Here is a 25,040-nt window from a genome sequence, read left to right as displayed (position 1 = left end):
CCCCCCCCCCTCTGTGCTGAATCCTCAAGCTGATATCCATTTCAATCAGCGCTTTCACCCACAGGTGATGTGCTCTGCTTAGTTCATCACTTCGCCTCACGAGCCATGTGAAATGTTCCGCACAGGCGTACTGCAGCAGTATGCTGCATGCCCTGCTGCCCCCTAAAGTGTTGCCTTCAGTGTCCCCGTCCCCGCCGTACAGTCGCTCGCAGAGATCGGTACTGTACCAGCTGTGTGCCGGGGTAGACAGGAGGGAAGAGGAGATGAGAGAAACAGAAGGTGTTGGAGGGAGGGAGAGATGAGAGAGAGGGTGTGAGGAAGACATGAGGGGAAGAACCGGGTGAGTAAAGCTTTCTGGAAGTGATGAGAGGAGCAACATTCAGGGTCTCTAATCAATTTCATCTGATTGATTCTTCAGCAATAGTTCTAAAAAAAGCTTCAAACTTGCCATCCACACCTGTTTTCTCTTCCATCATTTTCCTCCATCTTTTTCTCCACCTCCACAACCTGTGACCCCCTCTGCACATCCCCTCTTCTATTCTCCGTCTCACCTCGCCTTTCATCGTGAGCTTTGATGCAGCATTAGCGGGAGGGCTTTCCTCCTTCCTTTTCCCCCACAAAGATCCCTCTTCCACCCTCAGTACACATGTCACCGGGAGTATTTTTTGATACAACTAATTAAGGTAAAGCTTGTTAACCAAGAACATCAATTAGCCTTTAATGAGATCAGAGGCGGCCGTTTTGGAGCGATTACATGGCTCCCCTCTCCACGCCTGCTTTTCTGGCCTCCGCCGCAGGTTTTTGGAGCGGTGATGGTCATCGAGTGAAATCTGACATGGGATCTGTTTATATATTCAGTTTTACAAGAAAAAAATGTAAGGACTTATGAAACAAATGAGCCCGACTCATTAACTGCAAACCTTAGTATTCTCTGATAACTCCTCCGACTTGTAGTCATTAAATAAATCCATAGAACTCGAAGAAAGATTGCTCTCCAATGAAATCATGAGGGCAGAAACCGACTATGAAACCGTGTGAAAGTCTTAATTGCACAGCACAGATTCTAAAATTTTAATCCCTTTTTTTTAAAGTTCAGTCTTAAAAAAGATCTTCGGTGAATCAAAAGGACAAGTTTTCACACTATAATATTACGAAAGCTGTGAGAACTCGATTTAAAAGTTCATAAAATTCACTAAGGCTAAAGGTTGCCTTCACAACAAAAGCAGCCATATTTGAAATGGATCAAACGATGCAGAAGAAGCTGAAGGTTTTTTTTTATTTTTTTTTTTATACAGACACCGCATGCAGCTAGAGCTGACATGACAGGTTAATTCAACAACTTGTCAAGTGAATCATTTGCAGCAGTCGGAAACAACAAAAATACTTAAAAATAAAAGAAACTCGGTAGTTCTTAAGCCTCATGTAGTTTCTTATATGTCTGGACTTTGTGTTTTGACAGTTTTATAAATAAACTTGGTGCTTCTGTGTTTTATTGTGTAAAAAAAGTTATCTGAGTTAAAAGTCAACTTTATATTAATAAAACTAATTTAAAAATTAAAAAAGATAAGCTAAAATGTCGTTGAATCAATATATAAAGAGTTAATCTATGTAGAAAATAATAGTATTAAAAGAAATTAATTATAAATCAGTGTATAACTGATGAAAAACATGTAGTTTGTCAACACATAAGAAATAAATCTATTTGAAAATCGTATTTCCTGGTAAAATCAGCTCAGAATTGGTCATACTGTAAACAGGCAAAAGAGGAAAATCTGAATTTATTTATAGATGATAAAGAAAAAAAAAATGGTGGAAAAGCCATGAGATGTAGGGAAAAATCTATTTGGCGATATATCGCGATGTTACTTTTAAGCAATACTTGTATCAATTTAAAATGCTGACAAGGAGACATTTAATTAATTATTTATGATTGTCTTTTAGCATCTTTTTTCCACCTGAACCCCCAACCACTAGTTGGCAGCACAGCACACTGAGCCTCTTTGAGCAGCTCTACAACGCGACCAAAACAACAAGATCTTGCGAGAACCAGCTTGTGTTAAAAGTTCAGGCAGAGTCGGGGTTTTTGTTGTTATGAGACAAGTACTACTTAGTTTATACTTAGGATGGGTACAGAATTGAAACTCTGTGCCACGTTGCTGCTAGTATCAGTTTACAGTTGCAGTACTTAATGTTTTAATTGTTAAATTAAATTAATTGTACCTTTTTATCACAGTGTGTTAATATTTAGGTAGAGTTTTTTTCTAAGTCATATTTTTTAAAAAAAAAGGGAAAAATTGTTCTGGTTGTATTGTTCGTGGTTGTATTGTATCATATTCTTGTCAATACATACTCTATAATGTGAAGTCCTCTAATGTAAATATCCAGCTTTAGAAGAATTCCAAGTGCTGCAGAGGTGTCATTAAAATCCAACTCCAATCATATTTTAATCTAATTTAAAAGTGTTACTTTTAAAACATGATTATGCCATTTTTAGGCAAAATCAAGAACAATTTGACAATAAGACAAATTTCCTGCAGAGTGGCAGAAATTCATCAGAAACTCACATCTGAGTTGTGTGTGGGACTGATGGGAGGAAGTAAGCCTCCACTGATATCCCATCATTCCTTTCTTTACACTCTCCCGCTAGCTTTTACCCCTTACACCTCCTAAGCTAACATTACCGGTACAATAAACATGGCGAACAATATCTTAGCCGTACAGTTTCAAGCCAGACGTTAATGGATTCATTTGTCTGCAAGTGGAGGCATCAGAATGGAGTGGAGACTTTGGGTCACCCATTTCATTTGTTGAGTCATAGAAGAGAGAGTTTTCAAACAGCAGCTTTTCATCTGCTCTTGATTCATCCCGATTTGAATAAATAAATACTCAGAAATGCAGTTTTAATCTTCAATTATTTTATATATGTCGCTCATCATGAGAAATATGGGCAAAACTTTATAATAAGATTCCTTAACAAACATTATTAATGTGTTTATAGGGTGTTAGAAAGACATTTATCAGCACAATTAGTCAAATAAGGTTTATTAACATACTTAAGAAGATTCTACAACAAAGTGAAACCATCGTCTACAAAGGGCCTTTTAATAAACTGCTTACAAGCTTAACAAATGTATTAACTATCTTTGTCAACATTATATTGAGAGCTTTGCAGCACCACATCTTAAGAGTAACTGAAATATGCCACAGGGAGATGTAAAAAAAACACAATTTTTTTTATTTAAGTGGGTCTTTATAGTATGCATTTTTGGCATAAACCATAATGAAGTACAATAGCTAGAGAAAGTCTTTTGAACAGCTATCAGTCAAGCTCTGTGAGAGCTCAGCATCCCAACACCCAGAGGAGCCACCAGTTGGAGTCCATCTCCTGACCAGAGGTCCCCTCCGTATACAAACAAACTCCTTCTAGCATGGCAGGCCGTCACTTAAAAACACAGGTGGAGATCAAAAGAGACAGAAAGACGAACAGAGGGCCCGGCAGATTGATGGATTAACAACACAGTCCAGGTGCAATGACACAGAATGCCTAGGGACAAGTTAGCATGCACTTCTTGCGCACCGTTTCTATCAAACAGGTGGGTACACACAAATGCATGCACAAACCTGAACCGAAAGCCTGCGGCGTGTTTTGGGAATGCAAGTGCAGAACGCTTGCAGGCACACAGCTTCACATGTCTACATGCAATACACAGTCACACAAACTCTCTGAAAGTGCATTCAGAGAAAGACCCTTGGGTATCTAGTTAGAGACACATGCAAAGACACAAACAGCGAATACTACACACAAACACACACAAGTCAGAGTTTGGGATGAGAAAGGACCTAGGGGCCCAGCCCATGGGAAGCACACTGATTATATCGTATACGCACCCAATGCACCAAACATACCTTTGTGTGTGTGTGCACCACAAAAACACAAACACACATACAGAGGAAAGGAAAATAAAGGGAAGCATTGGAGAGATGTGCAGCAGTATTTTGCGCAGCAATTTTGCAGCAGTGTGGTGCAGTCCCTCATCGTGATGGATGTTGCAGGAAATGACAGCACAAGTGGTTATTAAAAAGAGGAAATGGGGGCATTTATAAAAACTATGTTAGCCTGTGTCTGCAGTCCATGTTGCATGTCATGCCGGGCTTTTGTGTTCCAAAGCTGCAAACTGGGCAAGCTTAAGTTAAAAAGAAGTCCTTCTCTTGTCAACAAACTGATCACATGGCATTCCTAGCAGCCTTTAAATTAAAAACTAGAATTTTGGTGAGTTACAGGTGCAAAGTTTAAACTTATAAAATTCCTTTAATAAGTAGGTTTCATCTATACAGGTGTTTGCACCTGAATAGATTGTGTGGGTTCTCGTGTAAGAGAAAAAGAGAGAGTTAGCAAAGAGGTTTTGAGATGAACATTTCTCATAAAAAATAGTTTCAGTTGCTTAATGTTTTTTCCCTAAACTTAATCTAATTTAAATAGCTTTGAAATCAAAGGAGCAATGTGAGAAAATTCTAATTTCTACCACTAAAAAAGAACAGTGAGTGTTAAGATTCAAGCAGTCTAATTCAGAGGCGGCGCCTCTTTTAGGGTTAATTCAGTTCTGCATTAACTTCCTTTAATCTTCCAAATGACCCACTTGAAATCCCGACCATGATCTGGTGCTGCTCAGATTCATCAGGGTTATTGTTATGTAATCTGCTCAGTTAGCAGTGGCATCCTCTCAGGCTGCAGCTTTGGGAAATAGAGACTCTCATTCACATATTTTGCAGTCCAACAAATCGCAGGTTCATTCATTGGCGTCGGATTATCTGTGTCATCTGCTTTTATCCAAATGTGAAGTCAGCTGTTCAAAGCTCTGATCACGTGGCGGTTTTGGCTTGAGTTTTTGTGTTGGAATTCACAAGTTTAGCTCACTCGCTTTGCTGGCCTTTTTTTTTTTTTTTCAAAATTTCACTCTTGCTGTTCAATTCAAGGCTGTAAGTCACACTAGATGAATCATATTAAGCCTGATTATTCATTATTTAGTGGTTCATTAACAAGTAAACCAGATGCAGACAGACAGTGATTGGCTAATCTTTTATTAAATCCAATCAGTTGTTTGCAAAGATCATTATTTAGATGTAACTGCCAACACTGTTTGTTTGGGGATTCTTTTTCCCTTCCCGGCACTTGTTTTTAAAAAAAGCCCATCACATCTTTTAGGAGGTTTTTCACCTCCTATTTTACCCTGTTTCTTGTAACTGTTTTTTGTTGCTACATCTGATGAATTTCTGCAGCTCTAAGACAAACATAAGGAAAAAAGCATTCATCTGAAGAAAAAATTACTAGAAAGTTGTAACATTATCTGTCTATGCAGCAAGTCATTTTTATTTAGCAGGAAATCTTATAATAAGATATTAAACTGTAGAAACGAGGGTTTTAAAGGGAAGCATTTCAAAGGGAAACTAAGCCATAAAGCTATCAGTTAGATAGAATTATTCAAAATTGATGTTTATAACCCAATAATCTGCATTATTAGCTAGTTTTAAGCAAATTAGTTATTTTTTTTAGTTTTATTTACCTAATTGTTATTCATTTTGATTGCAGTGACAAAAACTAGTGAAACAAATAGAAACAAATAGTGAACAAAATGAGAATATGATCTTAGCATAAGCTGGCCCATCCTAATAAATCTTCATCAAATCTAAAACTGGAACTTGTTATCTTTAGAATGTGATTTACGTTTCCAAAATAATTAACAATTAATTCAAATCTAACTTATCAACATTTATTGAAGTTTACCCTAAAGCTGGAAGCAAAAATTTCAGTGCAATTTAAGTTTTTCTTTTTTTTTTTAGTCTTAATTAAAGTTTTTCTACTATTAAAAAGTGTGGAACAAAAGGGCTTAACCTTTTTTTTTTTAAATAATAATTTCCTTATTTCTAGATCAAAACTCTTATTCAGACAAAAAATTCTCAAAGTTTGAGAAAAGCTTGGAAAGGTGTAGACTAGCAAATATGAATTAAAACAGCTTAAAACCTGGTAAAATGTCTTGAATGTCTTAAAAAAGTCTTTAAATATTTGTAAGTATTAAATAGCTTGCTATGTATCAAGATAAGTCGTGTTAAGTAGATTGTCACACTTGTAACCCTTGTGCTATCCTTGGTATGTTGACGCTGGGAGTGGGGTCATCTGGACCCCACAAGACGGCGCGCTGAACTTTGTTGTCCAAGGATTTTTAATTTTCACTGGAGACATAAATCCTGTCCACCTTCATCTGCATTTATCAAGGGATGAATTACACATGAATGTAAGGCTGGGGTCATCTGGACCCCATAAGATGGCACAAGGGTTAACCAGAATGAAACATTATTCTGTCGTGGGTAGGAGTTACATCCTAAAATCCAAGCCTTCTGCCAATTTAGGAGAGCGCTTCCTGAGCCCCGGTGATGCAGCGGCGTTTATGATAGCATATGATGGCAAAGTGTTCCAACACCTTTCCCTGCAAGCGGGGGGCAGAGCCAGATGTGCTGTGAAAGCCATTCAAACCTGCACCTGAGTACCGCTGTTGGAGGTTCTCAACCGACACCATCCAGCTTAACGGCGGCAACACGTGGCAGCCCTCACTTAATGAGTCACATTTTAAATTTTGCTCAGCGTTCCTGTGCAAGTGTCAAAGACTAGCTGCTCATCCATGCAAAGCCTGTGTGTGCATGCCTGCAAGTAGTCAGGGTGTGTGCTTGTGCACCTGCCTGTGTGTGACCTTGCACAAAGGCAAAACAGTTATCAGTTAAGGCTTGCCACACCAGTTTAATCTGTTTATCTACAGAAAAAGATTTTGAATAATTGCTATGCAGAGCCGAGAATTATTATTTTTTTGTTTTTTTGAAAGCCGTTTCCCCATTTGCAGTTGTTACAGAATGTTTCACCTTACAGGTCCTGAAAGGGCCGCTCTGCCGGCTGCTTTTCATCTTGCTCTTTTAATTAGTAACTGATTTAGATCTGGCTAGGTGATCCCAGTGTCTGACCAATCAATGGGGGAATTAATGGAAGCTGCGGTGCAAATGGGGCAGAGAAGCTGTGGGACTCTGCAGCAGCTGGCTCAGAATGGAACGTTTCTGTTTAAAAACAGAGGATCATTTTTTCAAATCTCGACTGTGGTTCCACTTAGTTCTGGATATTCCGATAAGTAATTGCTCCAGCTTGTCAGATCTGCTGAGAATCTCCGTCCCCGATTTCAGTCTCAGTGCTTGTTAAATCAGCCAAGCATTTTATTCATGATTATGCTGTATGTTATGCAAATTCACAGTGGGGATGTAAAATCATTCCTATATGGCTGACCACAGAAATTCGCAGAACTTGATATAATTAGGAACTCTCCTGAAAAACAGAACACTGGATATTTGAATGGTGAAAAATCCTGTTTCCTATGACAAATATCCATTTGGATGACACATTTTTAAAGATACGTGCATAAAAAGTATGAAAACACTTGTTGCATTAAGTAAATGATGTCATATCACAGTCAGGAGGGAGTGAAAGTACAGCAAGCAGCTCTGCAGTCCTCTGTTATACAAGATGTCAGGTGTCACGGTGAAAAATGAAATACCTGGCCTTCTTGGCTGGCCTTAAAGTAAGCACTTATGCTGTAATTGGCAGCATGCATGCAAACTATAAAACCGTTTTACAAAACTATTTTAATTCATCTGTGTCCTGTTAGTCCCAGCTCATTAGAGATTTTGAAATATTGCCCTTCCCACTGACATGAATCCCCTCTGCAAGATCCCCAAACACTGGCCTTTTCACATAATATTTATGAGTTCTCGTACTGTAGTAAACTATTTGTATCCAGTCTCTTCTGAATGCGAGTTGCTTGTGTGGAGGGAGAGAAAGGCTTAAAAAAAGAGGGCAGCACTGAAGTATTTCGGTGCATCATTCATACGCAAATCAATTTTCTGCACAGCACAAAGACACATGTATGCGAGCGGTCACTATCTTGAGGATTATGTGATTGACAAATAAAACCCTTGCGTGCGTGCTAATGCTAATGACTAAAACACTAACAAATGCTCACAAATCTTTATTGCAATCAAACTGACAGCCTTATTTTTTTTGCTTTATTGTTGGACACGTTCATAGTCGCACTCGGGTAATTGTAGACTTTGAGCTGAGTGTTGCGAGTTAGAAAGACGACATGAGGAAAATGTCAAATATTTCTGTAATGATCATCCATAATGGAAGTGATTTCAGTCACACCGCCTTTTGTGTCTGGGGGTGCCAGAAAGCTCAGCTAAGACGATTGTGGCTGTTTTCCTTTGTCGCAAAAAAAAAAAAAAAAAAAAGAAAGGGGTCAGAGAATTGTTAGTGCCGGTGCGGCGGTGAGCTCCATCTGATTTCCATCAATTCTTGGAGAAAGGTGGAGCATCGAATGGCTTCCTATTCAATTAAGGAAAGTCATCCCTTCAATGTACAGAAATGAAGTCCGATTAATTGACATGGGTCCACTGCCAGAGTTAAATCTGAATCCATAAAAGAAAAAAAATCAATTTCAAATGACCACTTTAAGTTTAAAGAGGCTTAAAAAGGCATTCTTTGAAGAAACATCAACGTGATGGAGACTGCTTCATTATAATCTGGCGAAAGGTTACAAAAAAACGACACCTTAGGACTTCTTGACAAGAACTAATTTGAGCTCCTTTACCTACAATATATGCAGAACAATATGCTTTGCATAGACGTTTTCTCATAAGAGACACAGCGGTGTAAAATGTAATTTATCCCTCATTTATAGAACAAATATCACCCTCTTATGTGTGCCTACCTTAAAGCTGTAAACAACAATTCATCACCAACAGTTTAATCCGTATCAGCTGGCTGCTAAAATGTATCTGATCTACATAAAAAATGTTTCTCAACAGAAGCTGTAATCTGGTTTACATCCCGTGGCATGTCTAATTTGAAAATATTTGGCATTGTAGGGACGGAGTGTCGCGAGGCTTAGACAGGCAGCTCTGTCGTTTGTCATCTGAATGGGTTATGATCGCCACAGCTATCAAATCCGAGGGAGGCGGCGGGCGCAGCAGCAGGCTGCACTCCTGCTATTTACAGCCATGCAGTAGAAACACAGCGGCCCAGTGTGCTGTGCTCCTGCACGCTGCGCTGTTGCCGATCACTCCGCGCGCTGTGTACAATGGAGAGGAGAGATGCTCGCCTGCCTAGTGGCTCTTCTGCTCCACGGGGATCAAAGAGGGAGAAGAGAGAGAGAGCCATGCAGAAATGAGAGAGGAAGTGAGTGAGGGAAGACAGGAAGCGGGGAGTGAATGAAGTCCAGGACAAAGAACGGGGGAGGCCTCCAGACAAAAATCTGAGAAGTCGTAGAAAAAAAATATAATAAAGGAAGAGCTGCTGAAGATAATAGTGGAGTAAATGAATGAACATACGAGCCCAACTTTGTGGGACTGTGTGAAGGGAGTATGGGAGTGTGTCAAAGCGAAAAGGGGGCGAGTGGATGTGAGGGTAGCAGGACAGTGAGGGAGAAAGACAGGGGGGTTGGGGGGGATCTGTTCCGTCAGAGAGGACACACTCCAGTGGCTGTGATTGAAGTATGGGCCAATTAACATGAGGAGCATAGAGCTCCAGCTGCACTCTTCTCTTCGTTTCTCTGCTCCCACTTCCATTTTACCCCTCACAACACACACACACACAGTCACACGTACACAATGATTCACCCACTCATATGCACACATAGGTACCACAGTGCTGCGCCACTTCATCTCGTCTTTTACTACAGTCCCGTCTTTTAGTACAGTCTGGCTGTGAAGCTCTGAAAGTTAGCAGCTACTTCCAGCAGCTTCCTCAAGCTCACAGCTGTCCTCAGAGTGGAGAAATGAACCGAACATTAACCAACTCTTCATAAGAAGCAGCAGTTCATACCTCTTAAGCTGCTCATACCAGCCCGTTCAAGACACCACTTTCATTTAAAAAGGCTTTATAAACGCGTATATCTGTGCGTTTCTTGTTCAAAACTCTGGTGTTCACATGTCACTGCGTAGGTTTCTATGACCATTTTGGGGCTCTTTATATAAGACGCACATTCAATGTTATAAGTTGAACAAGTTCAACTTCGACCAATCATGGACTTGGATTTTGGTAAAGACCATTTAATGGCGTCCCTTTTCATTTACAAAAGTGCCAACCTATTGAAAATTGATCATGGAGGAAAAATGAATAATTGCAGTTTATGCCCGCCCAGAATTATATCACACTAAGTGTTTCATATATCGAAATACAGATGTGAACGAAAACACCTAGAGCAGGGGTGTCCAAATCCAGGCCTCGAGGGCTGGCCTCCTGCTGGTTTTCCAAAAATCCTGCCTTATCTACTGCTGATTACCTGGATCTAGTGTGCTTAGCCAATATGGAGCTTCACCGGCAGGTTGGTTGGAAAACATGTCGCACACTGGCCCTTGAGGCCCGGATTTGGTCACCCCTAACCTAGTCCAAGATTTGCAAGATTTTTCCCACTTTGACCTTTTGCACCAAACCTAGCTGACATGCACTAGTATCGTGTAGCGACACTCCAATGGGAACACCATATGCTAATGTTTACGATGTGAACGTAGCATTTAGGGGTGTGACAATTAATCAATGGACCGATTTATTGGACCAGATCTATTTTCCTGAGGCGAGTTGTTAACCGAATCAAATTGACCTACCCAGTTAAAGAAATAATTTTAAAATGAAATAAATTGATTATAACTGACATGGGAAAATACCATTTGGATTGAGGCACGGTGTACTATGAGGTAAACGCGACCATCACAACAGACAACAAACCTGTTGGCAGCAAAAAATGATCAAATCATCATAACGGACCAATACGTGGAAACACGTGAATATACAGTTTGTCAGAATGTTCTAATAATGTTCTGTTTGTATTATTTTGGAATAATAACAGCGGGCTGAACTGTATGGAACTAAAATTTGAGTGGATTTGCCATTAATTCTTGTTTACTTGTTTGTTCACATATTTAATTTATTATCTTGCTAGAAATACAAGGAATATGGTAAACTTCACCGGTTCACTACATTTACTGGTTGACGTTTTGGCTTACGTTGTCCTGGATCGATTTAAGGTCAGCGAATTGGATTGTACAAAATGAACTAAAGTGTATTATGAATCGTACCAGAAATCACAATTTTGATGAAATAAATTGTTACGCCACAAGTAGGATTACACTCCAGTTGATATTATATACAGAAGCTTTGCAAAAAAATACAATGATAATGGAGAAGTGTATTTATTTCCATAATTCCATGTAAGAAAATGAAACTGCAAAATTTAGGCAGATTTTTCCACAGTATTAATTTTTTTTCAAAATCTTGTTTTTGAGAGTTTTATGAGCTGGGTATTTATGGGTATTTAATATTATTTAAGTTAAGCAGTGGACTCTGAATGTATATAAATGATAAAAGTTTATTTATTTGCATGAAATGAGTAGGCTTGAAATAAAATGTATTTTTATATACGTGTATATGGCAAGTTAGCTATTGTGACTCAGTCTGATTCAGTGCAGCTCGTGCCATGGGCAGCAGGGAGCAGGGCCATTACTCTGCATGACAGCATGGAATGAGGCAGCGGAGCCTCAATGGGGGATAAACACACTTAACTCTGCACCTCCACTCTCTCAACAACGCATACCCCTTCCACGTTCACGTTTCCGCAGCAGATTCAATGCGGCACAGGGTCTGGCGTGTTTTTTTTATTTTTTTTTTTTCAGGGCGAACGGGGTTCAGAGAACCGTGGACGCCAGCAGCCGCGTCCTAACAGAGCAGCTGCTGGCTCTCGCGGGTCTCTTGCTCTGTCACCGCAGGCCCCCACTGCAGCTCAGGCATGTACAGTAAAGCAAGAGGAGGTGATCTGATTGTTTTCCTACCATCATGCTGGCACCTAGAATCAATTTCATTTCGTCCTTAGTGGCTTTACAAGGTTTTGCCCCCTTCGGTGGGAGTAGTAATAAGATGGGCTTCGTCGTTTCAGGGCTAAAAGCAAAGAAAGTGGTTGATGCTGACATTTTTTTAGGGGGTTGGAGGACAAAAGAAAGTGTGGAACATTTACAAAACTAAGCAATTATTTAAAAGTGAATGTTTATTTACATAAGTAGAATTATTTACATCATCCAGACAGCTGCAAACAAAACTCAAATGGAAGACACTTGGAAATAAAACTTGAAATAATGTTATTGCTCATAAAACATGTGGCTGGAGGCAGTTCTGGAAACTTTTAGCATCAAACACTTGATTCACCGCAGTCTGCTGGGTATTTGGGCAACCAGCTGTTTTATAATCTGATTGTTTTAATCAAATGAACGGTCTTCTTGTTAGAATGAAAATATTTTAGCATCTTTGATAGCTTCTTACAGGTATACTTTAATTATTTTTTTAAGCTCCATTGCATTTTAACATATATTTTGTTATAGCTCACTTTCTCTAAATAAATCTTCAATGTTTTTTTTCCCCAAAAAGATATAATAAAACATAGATGCCATGCATTATAAAAATAAAACAAATGCATTTCACTCTGCATTCAAAATATGTCACTCATTGTTATTTTTTTTATCTGTTATTGCACCTGTGCACTCAAACAATGCAATTAGCTGGCAAACTCTAAAAAAGAACCTTCAAAAGTTGAAGAATGGCTTTCAGTGTCTCGCAACTTACTTTGTTTTGACACATTTTCAGGGGAAAATATGCTAAGATGGGTGCCAACTCTCTCCCCCAGTCCAGCAGCATGCATGGAAGCTTGACTGGTGATTCTAAATTTGTCCTTCGGAGTTTATGTTTGGTGGGTTGTCTCCTGTCCGATGACAGTTTGGAAAGGCTCACCCACAAACGGACGGGATCCTCAATAGGATAAAGCAGCTATAGAAAACTGATGGGTCTAAATGTTGTCTGGGAGGAGTGGGAGAAGCTGTACTGCTGCTGACTGAGAGCCTCTGAGCTCATAAACAATTTTTTGAAAAGTTTTTTTTTCTCCCTTAAGGACAAACAGAGTAAAATGTGCAGTTGCCAGTGTCCCTTTTTTTTTTAAGTTTTTTGTGTGGACGTCTTAACAGCTTCCTCAAAAGTTTTGGTGAAGGGGCTGATGTTGTCACTGCAACTTTTACTGTGACAGAAAGCAGTCAAGTGGGGAAAAAATAAATCAGATGGTGACCAGGAAAAGGAAATAACTCTTTCATTCTTGTTATACCAAACTTTAGATTTGAAACAGAAACCCCAAAAGAAGAGGAAAAAAACTAACTTTTGGGAGTTAAATTATTTTTGTTAAAACATTAATACATTTAAAAGTTAAAAACATAGAAATAAAGAAAAGTTATGACTTTGTTAATTATCTACCACTTTGTGTTTATAACCTTCCTGTGGTGAAATTGTTTAATGTTAATGTACATTATTTTAGCAGTAGAAGTAAAAACAACAAAAAACTAAGTATTTCTTTAAATTGAATCTTTGACACAATATATGCCCCTTAGCGTGTATGAAGGGCATTTTCGGACACGATTCCTTTTCCAATCATGCATTCACTACCAAAAGACGTGCACACATACTATCAAATTCCTGTTTCCATTCCTAAACCTACAGGGGCTGTACATGCAGTCTGGCAGAGTACAGTTTTTCTCCTCTTCAGTGTGAGTTTTCCCGCTCCGCAGAGCTCAAATGATGCTCCATCAGATGCACATCCTGCCTCATTTAGCTTGGTGAAAATAGTCTTTTTTTTCTCTTCTCCACAGAGTTTGCAATATTTTAGAAGTTCTGGCTCTGATTTCTCACTTTTAGAAGCAAAAGTGATTAATAGTTTAGTCTTTAACCAACAAGTACAAAACAAGGTAATAAAAAGAAGTGTTTTGTGAAGGAATTAACATTTAAAATGATAAAAATCTAAACTATTACTGTTAAATAAAACTCATTACAGCAACTTAAAAGTTAAATGATAATATTCTAATTAATCGAGTCGTATTACTCTTCAATTGTGCGTCATTTACTGCAAATTTATAGTGGTTTGTTGTCAGTGGTGTGTGCAAAAGTGATTGTTATCTCCTGCAATAAAGCCAAAAAAGGAAAGCAGCGCAACATTAAATATTCAAATAAAAAAAGCAGCAACCCACACACTCATCTCACTTCTCTGTATTTTCTGTTTTATCCTAAGTCTGTGGGTTCATTTTTTTAAGTATCGCTGAAAAATAAAAGTTTTTATATATATTTTTTGTTAACATGCTTGCTTTGTACAAAATTAGAATTTCCTCTGTTGTAATTGTGCGCATATCGGAATTATGATGGTCAGAATGTTTAAAAGAGTATAAAAAAGTCAGGGTTGGAAAATATTAAAAAGAAATCTAATATGTCAAGTCTAAAATATGTGCATCCACTTTGATTGATTGATTGGTCTTGTTAATTTCAAGCATAAATTGTGGACAATACAAGGCAAAAACATTCACAGATTTTTCAAACTCATTTCAATTGATTTATTAAATGTAGAGATTATTTACTAAAGTCAAGTAGAGTTTGATTGATCGCTTGAAAATGAACGGAAAGACGCAAATTTATATGTTTATATGTTGGTATCTCACATGTCGGTCCTTACTTTTTGTTTAGTGGTGTGACAGCTCTGAAAAACCAATCCAGATCCTTCTATGTTTTATGTTACTAGTAACCTTTTTCTACCATTGTTTGAGATTTTTTTGAGTAAAAAATAGCCTGTTTGTGCCCAGTACATCCTACATGTAACAGATGAAATATACCATAAATAATATAAGTCACACTTCCTTCCAGTTTTGCTTTGTTGCACCTCTGTTATGACAGAAAAATGTATGTTTGGAGCACAAAAAGCAACTCTGAGTGTTCGGTTTGTGAACTAAGGCCTCAGCAAACCAGTTTTTCTTTCAGTATGCTGCCTGTTCTTCTTGCTGCAGTGGTCCACGCTTTGGTCGATTCCACTTTGTGCTTGTTTTTAACCACAACACACAAAGCTGATCAAATGGAAAAGCACACTGTGCTTAAGGATCACAGAGTTGGGGCTCTGTACATAAGAGTAGAGAGCCGGATCAGAGGGGGACACGCTGCAGGATGTGGCCTCAGTCTATGAGCGTAATGACACATAAATGCGGTATCCTCACTTATCTGAAGTGAAACTAAAGCTCACAGAAATGGGAGCCTTCCACATGACTGTGAATCCTGCACGTCAACGGGACATCTAGATTAGAAGAGCCAAGTCGTCACCAGTAAACCTGCTGAGCAAAAAAGCTTAAATAAATAGTTAGTGAAGGGTTATACGTGCCATTAGAGAACATATACTTGTAAAACAGCTTCCAGAAGTTCTCATCATAAAAAGGAACTTATTGCAATCATACGGCTGCAGAATGCGTAGACCAAGCATGTTAGTATTTCTGTGTTTTCCTTATTTACAACAGTGTCTGTCAGCAAGAAAGCTTGTTTCTGATCCTCACATGCTCTGTTTGTGTTCTTGTCTTATCCCCAGATCTCTTTTGTTATGTGCACAAAGCTTTTGTAAAGCATGTTCATACTTAAAGATGACCATCCCACATTCTCCACCAAACATTCATTTCCTCATGATGTACGGCCCTATTTGCATTCTTTTTTTGCTGCCACTGATCTGTAAAGAACACATCTGGAGAAAAAAGAAACATTTGTCACTCTTAATCAGATGCCAAGCTGTTCCATACACGTTGAAAATACAGAACCAATGCTTTGAGAAATAAAATAAACCGAAAAAAACAATAAATTTGTTAGTGAGAGACAAATACCAGACTTGTACCATCCATGCTTAGCAGCTGTGTGGCTCAGTTGGCTGCATGCAGGGCTGCTGGTGTAGGGTTGTTTTCCAGGGCTTACTCCAGTCTGGGCCCCTAGACCCTTTAACGACCATGTAGCCACTGGGGGGCCAGAGTCTGGGTCTCCCTGTGCCGGTCCCCAGCCCGGATAAAATATAGGGTTCTGTGTGTCAGGAAGGGCATCCGGCGTAAAACACTCTGCCAAGCCAAGTGTGTGGATTAATAAAAACTGATTTTCTGTGGCGACCCCTGATGGGATATGTTGAACGCTGAACACCAACAATTGTATCACCCGTATTCAGCCAGGTCTTTGAAAAGGCCTTTCTAGGTTTTTGGACAGTAAATGAAACATTCTGGTTCAATAGCAGAGGATACAGTGGGACAAAAACGTATTTGTCAGTCCAGCTGAAAGATGAGTTTGTTCTGTAATGTTCATCATAGATACACTTCAACTGTGAGAGACAGAATGTAAAAAAAGAATCTAGGAAATCACATTGTATGATTTTTGAAGAATTTCTTTCTAGAATGGTGCAGAAAATAAGTAACAAAAGTTGACTTCAGTAGTTTGTAATGTAAACCTGGTTGGCCATGACAGAGGTCAAAGGTTTCCTGTACATTTGCTCACCCTGGTGGTGCCATTTTCCAGGTGGTCTCTGGCAAACTTTAGACAAGCCTGGACATGTTCTGGCTACTGCAGGTGAACCTTTGGAGCTCTGCAGGATTTAAATCATTTATAATTTTTTTTTTTACTGTAAATCTCAGATTTCATCAGAATGTTGACCACTTCCCCCGGTGTAGTTATGGGTTGTTTCCTTACTGCTTTCAAGAAAGTTTGTACCTCTCAAGGTGAGATCTTCCACAAAGTCACAGGTAGAGGGAGTTTGTCACTGATCTTGTATTTATTCTATTTCATAATAATTGATCTCATCTGTTCAAAATGCTTGTTTATAGTAGATTCTAGACTTGATCAGGTGAACAATGTTATCCCTGGTGTCCTTCGACAGCTCTTTGGTCATGGTGGAGAGGTTGTAGCCTGTCTGCTTACAGGTATGGACAGGTGTATTTTATACAGATAACAGGCTCAAACAGGAGACATTAATGCAAGTAATGAATGGAGGATAGAAGTGCTATATAAAAAAAATAGTAACAGGTCTGCCAGAGACATAACACCTGTAAGTACTAAACCAAACAAACTTCTTAAAAATACATACAATATCATACAATGGGGTTTCCTAGATTTTTATTTACATTATGTCTCTTGCACTATGATGAACATTAAATTATTCTAATTGTTTTAAGTGGGAGAACGTGTGATTGTCTGATTGCGACAGACTGGTGACCTGTCCAGGGTGTATCCTGCCTTTGCTCAGAAGTGGCCGGGTTTATTAGTTTAAATGCTTGTTTTGTATCTTACGAAAAAAAAAAAAAAGTTTAATAATCAAAATGCTTGCATGTCTTTTTTTTCAAATAATAGCAAAATACATGTATAAAAAAAGATACAAAAAAAAGATAGTTCTTCTCTCACTTACCAGTTTACCTTTAATCTATCTCACTGTTGTGACATTGTGTTTAAAATCACCCTAAACTTCTATAAGTTAGCATAATGTTGGATTCTACATAAAAGTATGGGCAGTAAAGGCAAACAGAACTATACATTTTGAGGAATGGTTTCAAATGCTGCATGAAAGTCTGTTTTCAACTTTCTCCCAATTATTCCAATTATTTTTCTTTTTTCAACTCTTATTTCAAGCTTTATTCATAAATTTTACTCATTCCATAGCATAAGAGCAAAAGTATTTCTTGAAGCATTGAGAAATATTCGAAGTCAAATTTGTTTAGTCTCACTGTTAACATATATTTATTTCAGTCTAAATCACATAAAGGAGGCGTCAGAAGAAGTACTCAGTCGTTTTGGGGGCTCTGTGGGATCAGATGGGACTGAATATCTTTAATAATGTGACATAAGACCAGTTTAACATTAGGAAGGACGTCATTGCATAAATAGAACTAACTCACTGAAGGAACCAGGAAAATGAGGGACATTATCATGGACAGTGAGAAGAATAGTTTTGAAAAAAAAAAGAGTAAAAAATGGAAAAAGGAGTTTTGGAAAAAACAAATTTTTAACATGCAAATGCAACTATACTAAAAAAGAAAACAAATCTTTAAGTTTACAGCGAGCATAGATTGGTGAACCAAAAAATATTGTGGGATTCAAAAACTAAACAAGTCTAGGTTTATTCTGTTAAGACTGAATAGTACATTACGATAAATGAGTAGACCAGTTAAGCCAAACGCTGTAGTGTGAGTCTGTGTTTGTTCAAGTATATCAGGTCATGAAGCTAAAATGTGTGAGCAGGTTTTTTTATGAGGACCTTTTTTTTTTCATGGATCGCACAGGCATATTCCAAGGTGACAAAGGCAGGATTCATGGGGCTCAAATAATGAAAGAGTGGTTCAGCCTGTATCATTTTCACACATTGTCACGCATGGATTGGCCTCCACAGAGTCCAGACCTTAACCCCACTGGGATTCTTTGGGATGTGCTGGAGAGGACTTTTTGAAGCTCTCACATCATCACTGCTGCACAATAGTCCTAAATGATAGGAAATGCTATGAAGGTGTAATAAATCAGTGCCATAAATGGACGAGTGCCTTGATGTGAGATGTGGTTGGGAGTCAATATTGGCGGTCAGAGCAGACATGGATCACGGTGTTTCACCAGCTGCAACAAAGATGGAGTTGGATTGGCTTTTCCAATAAAACGTGATAAACTTTGTAGCAGAGGTCATGCAGACACTGAGTTTTCTCCAAAAATGATCTGTGGAAATCTGTGAAATGCAAGACAGCAGATGTACCAAAATCTGTACATCCAGTTTGTCCAGATCAGCCAGAAGCTGAAAGCAGCCTAACAAAATACTCCAGTGTTACACCTTATTTATTTATTATGCTTGGCTGAGACGTGTACCTCCAAGTGCTTCACGAAAAGAAGAGCCTGTTTTTGATGTGTCTCCGGCAGAAGGGTTCTTCATGAATTGCACATACATCCCTCATTCATCTAATCATTAGTAATCACAGTAAGCACATTATGCAGAGTAAATCAGATATGATAAGATGCTCGATGATTGTCAAGTACTCGCTGGCAATTTTTAGAAGATAGGAGACCGGCTCGCGCGTGTGACCAGTTCTCTCGTCGCCTTGATTAGCCGTCTCTGTCAGGCTACGATTGTTGCCGCTCTCAAGTAGTCCGGAGATATTCTTGAAATGATTTTCGTTTGTTGCCAATAGTCCCTAGAATTTGTGCTGGTTTGTTGGTACTGCAAGTGTCTTCAGCAAAGACAAACCAAACAAACCCAGAAGAAAAAGAAATGCTCTGCATGCAGTAAGATGCTTATTGTAGCCACTGACGGATTGACATGGAGTATTTGACACTGTAATGGTTTAAAGTTCCCTATGAAAAGGTTTTTATAACTTTAAAAAAAATGTTCCTAGCAGTGTTTTAATTATGAAGTTTTTAACCAAAATGACTGATAGCTCTGTGTCTCGCTAGCGTAGATCTTCACCGCTGCTACATAAAAATGTCAATCAATATCAGTAATGTCCAGCCGTATCGTTTTGAGCTGGCTGTCAGCTCGGACGAGGAAGTGAAGATCTTCATGGACTGAACTTCCTCCAAAATCCTGATTCTTTCTCCTTCAGTTCACCAAAGACTCTTTTAGCTAATTATGCTAAATAATGTTTATTGACGTTGCTGTGATCAATACATTCAATCCATTAGTTTCTCAGAGCAGAGTTCTTGGTAAAATAATGAAAGCTAACATCAAAATGCTCTACAATCCTTTACAACTGCAGTCAAATGAGCCGCCGTTCACATTTCCGTGGTCACATCAAGAAGCTCCGTGGAGTCTGGTGGAGATTTTCCAGCGTTCTCAGTCCTGCTACAATAAATATCATATGAAACTCACACAGAAAATCCAGTGACGGCTGATTTGACCACAGAAATGCAAACGGCGGCTCATTTGACTGCAATCAATGGGAAGATCCCATCTTCTCTTCTCCAGAACCTGAAATAGAGCTATTAGGCTAGTAGCCCAATCACTTATTATCACATTGTTTATTTTAATTATTTCTTGATCTCTTGTTATGCCGGACTTGCGTTTTCTTTGCTCCCCCTAGTGGTGGAATTGCTCATTGTGGTCATTTTTTTTGAAGAGCCATAACTCACCACAGGAATGGGTTAGAAACTTTTTTTTTCTCTCAACATCCTTATATATTTTTTCTCTTCATGACTGGGCCGGATTAAACCATCTGGCGGGCTGGATACAGCCCGTGGGCCGAATGTTTGACACCCCTGGTTTAAATGTAAGAAAATCAAAAGTTTTTCTGATTTTTTTTAAGCTATACAATTAAAACTGTTATATTCCCTGTTCTCTCCTCTTGTGACTCATCTGTTGCATTAAAAGTACCACATGTACATCAATAAGTGATTCCTCACCTCAAATCCTGCTCGGAGAAATCCATGCACCTTTTGGGTTTATCGATCTCAAATCAGAACTTGCCCTGATTGCAGCCCTTTGCCACATCCACCGCATTTACAGCAAACACCACAGAACAAGAAAAAGGCTTTAAAGACTGGAGAGGGTCGTCTTTTTAAAGCCAGGGGAAAAATACACTAAAATGTGAACATTTGCATTTTAACAAAGAATTAATTTACGCTCGCAAATCAAATAAAGCATTAATCTTTCCCTCCCACTCTCTGCTTTCTGGTGTGTGTAAGTGCCTCTCATGGTTTTTATGATTCAGCTTGCAGAGTTTATAATGAACTGTATAGTATGATATATTTGGATGAGGATTGTATTATAGTTTTCTTGTGCTGCACATCAGTGAAAGCCCGTTTGATGAGCACGCAGCAGACACTGCAGGGAGGGTGTGTACTGTATCTAGTGATACGCTGTTCGCGCTGCCGGCACACACGAGTGTGGTGGAGTAGCGCACGCTGGTCGAACGTGAACACCTCATGAGAGTGAAGAAGTGTGACAGCCGCAAAAGTTAATGACTCAGAGCTCGGCGCCGTAGAACACACCGCCACCAAATGATATGATGTACCATATTCCTGCAGTTTCATTTCTGGCTGGCTCATTTTCTCCGTCTGTCCTTTCCATCCTTTTCTGCAACATCATAGCACCAAAAAAAAAAAAGAATAAAATAAAAAAGGGAAAACAACAAAGTCCTGTTATTCTTTCTCCCCTCGTCATTATTACATTCGCCTTTTTCCCGTCTCCTGCTAACAAGTCTGGCTCTAACAATCTTTTCACACCTCCATCTCCTTTTCCTGCCGGCTCTCCTTTTTCTGTCAGGCCTCACGTGTGCACGCACCCATACACACAGACATATAGCCCTGTCACTCAAAACAGGAGGTTTGGAGCTATATTTGCTAAAGCCAAACACGCATACACATCCTAGTAATCAATATTCTTGTTCCCACGGCTCCCCCATCATATTTTATACCTCTTTTTCTCTGTACCTTTCTTCTTTTCTGCTCCGTTTCTTCACCAAGTCAGTCCATCCAAACGTACACACACCCTGTACCTACAGACCTTTTCATTTCCATTCCCTCGATGGCTCATAATTTTTTTCCCCTTTTTTTTAACTACATTCCCACTCTTTTTTATTCCAAAGACTGATCAGGGTCAAAGAATTAGCAGAGTGTGAAGAAAGACAGGATGAAGATGGAGTAAAAAACATATAGAGCAAATAAGAGAGGGGGGGGGGTCTTTCTAGGGAACATGATGTCAGCGGGGGGCTGTTAATCTATGCAATTGTGTTTGTTACCTGAAGCCAAGAAAATTGGGAGAAGACATGGGGAATGTGGGAAGACAGGGGAAAAAGGAGGTGGAGAAAGGAGATGGGGGCCAGTTGGCAGCAGAAGCAAATTGATAATGATGTGCTATGTTTGTGTTGGTGTGTGCGGCTCCCACATTAACCCTGCTATCTCCCAGGAAGTCATTATCTGTCTTTGTGATTGTGTGTTTGTGCGGACCACACTGACCCTCATATCTCAGGCGTTAAGCAGCTCTCCCTGCGTCGTTTTGCACATACGTCGTGTGTGTGAGCGGCCGTTCAGATGCATGACAGAGTCTCATCTTAATTGTACTCATTTGTGCAACACATACCACCTCCTCCCGTCTGTTAAATCTCTTAAAATCCTGGGTTTCCTCACATTCCTCCTTTCTCCGCCTGCAGCCGAAAAAGGAAGCATGCATTTTATCTTCCTCCTTGTCTTGTTTTCTTCCTGTCCTTCCATTGTTTTTTCCGCTCTGCATCCCTCCTTCCTCGCACCTTTTATTTTTTCCCCTCTTTGAGCTAACTTTTATTACCTCATGATTGGTTTCAGAATTGGTTATGCAGTCTTGCCTGCGTGCAATCTCTAATCAGTACTTTCCTCCTAAAGCTGTCTGCTCCTTTACTCTCTGTCTTTCAACCTGCATATACCTTCACTTCTCTACTTTTTCTTCTTCCCTGATCTGATACCTTTCTCAGTGAACATGATTAAAATGAGGAGTTTAACCTAATCTTGACTTCTCCCTTCTATTCACCTTTTTTCTCTTCTCCCTGCTGTGTCTTTTTCTTTCAGGCACCCTCTCTTAGTGAGATATATATCTGCCCCCCCTTCCCCTCGGCAGGTTGCCATGGTCGCCATACCTACTCTCTCTCTCCTATTGGTCCTGGCAGAGTGGGCAGGTCTGGTGGACGCGTCCCCCCACCTCCTGCTCCGGCCGAGCCCGCGGGAGCGTGATGCGGGGACCATGATGAACTTCAACATTGCTGTGATCCACGCCGGTGCCACAGTGCAGGCAGAGGCGGCGGTAGCGGGGCCCGGGGGGAGGGTGCTGTACCCCGGCTTCGGCCGGGTTTATGGCTCCCTGGGGGAGAGCGTGGTCACCCAATGGGGCTCTGCTAACGTCATCTGGCTGCAGGTTAGACACAATGTTCTATTTCAGTCTCACTTGAAGGAGGAAAACACCAATCCATCATTTGCTCTCACCAAGCTGAAAGGCTGTTGTGAGTTTCAACACACCCAGTCCCAGACGGTCGGCATAACTTATCTTTTTTGTTTTTTTTCCTCCTTCATCTAACTCTTCATCTCTCAGGTGAATGACAGCAGTCCTAAGACAGTGCTGTCCCAACTGTGTGAGCTTCTGGCGGCGCGGCCCCTGCAGGGTCTGGTTTATGAAGAGGAGAGACCTCCTCGCACTGCCTGGGGTCCTCTGGCCCCCATGCTGGAGTTTGTCTCTGCACAGACAGGATTGCCCATAGTGGCTGTAGGAGGAGGAGCAGGCCTGGGGAGGATGCCACAGGTAGGAAGACGGGTGACTGGAGAGGAGGGGTTTGCAAATGTTTGTCATTGAGTAAGTTTATCTGAGGGAAATCTACTGAAAATGCAGCGGTGTAGCTAAAAAGGTGAGCTCCAGCAAGTGGAGCAAATTTAATCAGGTCCGCGACCCGTCTTAATGTCAGGTTGTGAAGAAAGCTGCAGGAAAAATCAGCTTTTAATTGCCGACAAAGCTGAGTACAGTGTGGTACATCCTCAGTCTGAAGAAAAGGTGTGAGGATGGGTCTAGGATGGAGGGGAAAGTAAATGTTTCTGATCTGCAGATACTTTGATCTGTAAATAGTAATGACTCTCGCTGCTGCTGCAACGCCTCTGATGGTTCTGACTGAGAGGCAGTGAGTTCACACGGGTTTGTTTACATCTGAGGAAGGATAGTTTTGGTCTTGTTTGTATCAGAGATAATCAGCGCACCATTTATTTTTAATCACCGAACATGAAAATGCAGAAACAAAAGCAAAATGTAGTTTTGAGTGTAAAAACTATCCCAAGGAATGCATTGCAACACTTTAATAAAGTTCTTTTGAAGAATAGGCGATCCTCATCTCCATTTCCTCCCATCAGACTTTTAGAAATATTCCCTTCTAGACGTCACTCCAGTCACTTCAGGCTGTTCGAGCCCTTCGGCTGCACAAATGCTGCTGCTCCACCCAAACTTCAACCCCCATGATGCCTCTGTGTTGTGCAGGAGAATGGAGAGCATTGCAGCTCTTTTAAGTGAAGTTGACACAAATAGATTGTAGCATCGTGACACAGAAGATTCACTTTCAGTTAAGTGTTTCACCATAACTGGAGTTCTGTTTTTGTTTTTTTTCTTTCAATCAGGAATCAGGTTCCATCTTTCTCCAGTTCAGCTCCTCCACTGCTCTACAGCTGGAGGTCATCTTTGAGGTGTTGGAGGAGTACGATTGGACTGCTTTCTCCGTGGTGTCCACTCGTCACCATGGCTACCAGGACTTCCTGTCTGTGGTAGAAGGGCTGACTGACGGCTCCTTCATTGGCTGGGAGAAGAAGAGCGTGGTGATCCTGAACGTGACTGACGACCCTGGGGGGGCACGCACGCGCAGGCTGCTGAAGGAGAACGAGGCGCAGGTGAGACAGGGGGGAGGGAGGGGGGAGAGAGGGAGGAAAGGGGAGGAAGTGCTGCAACTACCACTGGGGGCCCCCTCTTTCTGACAGGTGGCTTCCCAGCTTTTTCCTTCCTTCTTTGTCACTCCCTCTCTCCCTCCATCTCTCTCCCCTCTCTCCTCTATCCCCTCTGTTCTTCTATCCCTCTCTGCTTTGAGATTTCACCGATGCACCAAAAACCACGACTCCGTCTGCTTCGCCGTGTTTACATCAGGTCATTTGTGTCAAAAGACTTCCACATCAAAGCACGATTGTTATTGAAACGCTTTAGTGATGAGGTCTATGATGTAACAGTGTTGTATCACAGCTCTTGCCTGATAATTTATTATTCATTACAGTTGGCTTTTCTTTATCAAAAAGATAAGTGGAGCTTGGCGAAAAAAATGTGGTCAAAGCACAATACCAAAAACAGATCCTTTAAATGTATTTAAAAGCTTCGGACTAGGGGTGTAACGATTAACCAACTTAAATATTCCAACCGGATTGATCTGTCTGAGGCAAATTCTTAATCCAGTCAATTTACACCATTATAAATTAATTTTAAAATAGAAAAAAAAAACAACTGTGTCCATCTTGGAAAATACCATTTCAATTGAGGCAGGGTAACTTTTATTTTACTATAATGTAAAAATGACCATCACATTGGATAACACACGTGTGATGCAGCAAAAAATGGAGTCTGGAGTCAGAGCTCTGT

General features: G+C 40.1%; 1 protein-coding gene across 2 annotated transcripts in view; it reads left to right on the top strand.

Annotated features, from left to right (window-relative positions):
• The window catches only part of LOC112143415 (glutamate receptor ionotropic, NMDA 2D), a 62,040-nt gene that overhangs the window by 1,844 nt on the left and 35,156 nt on the right, over positions 1-25,040 (top strand). For both annotated transcript variants that reach the window (XM_024267365.2, XM_024267364.2), the window contains exons 2-4: positions 22,460-22,802; positions 22,977-23,183; positions 24,041-24,307. In XM_024267365.2, coding sequence (XP_024123133.1) covers positions 22,515-22,802; positions 22,977-23,183; positions 24,041-24,307 — 762 coding nt within the window. In that variant the 5' untranslated portion in view covers positions 22,460-22,514. The remainder of the gene's footprint in view (positions 1-22,459; positions 22,803-22,976; positions 23,184-24,040; positions 24,308-25,040) is intronic.

Source organism: Oryzias melastigma, linkage group LG16, assembly GCF_002922805.2.
Source record: "Oryzias melastigma strain HK-1 linkage group LG16, ASM292280v2, whole genome shotgun sequence".
Taxonomy (NCBI): Eukaryota; Metazoa; Chordata; class Actinopteri; order Beloniformes; family Adrianichthyidae; genus Oryzias; species Oryzias melastigma.
This window is presented reverse-complemented; position numbering and strand designations above follow the sequence as displayed.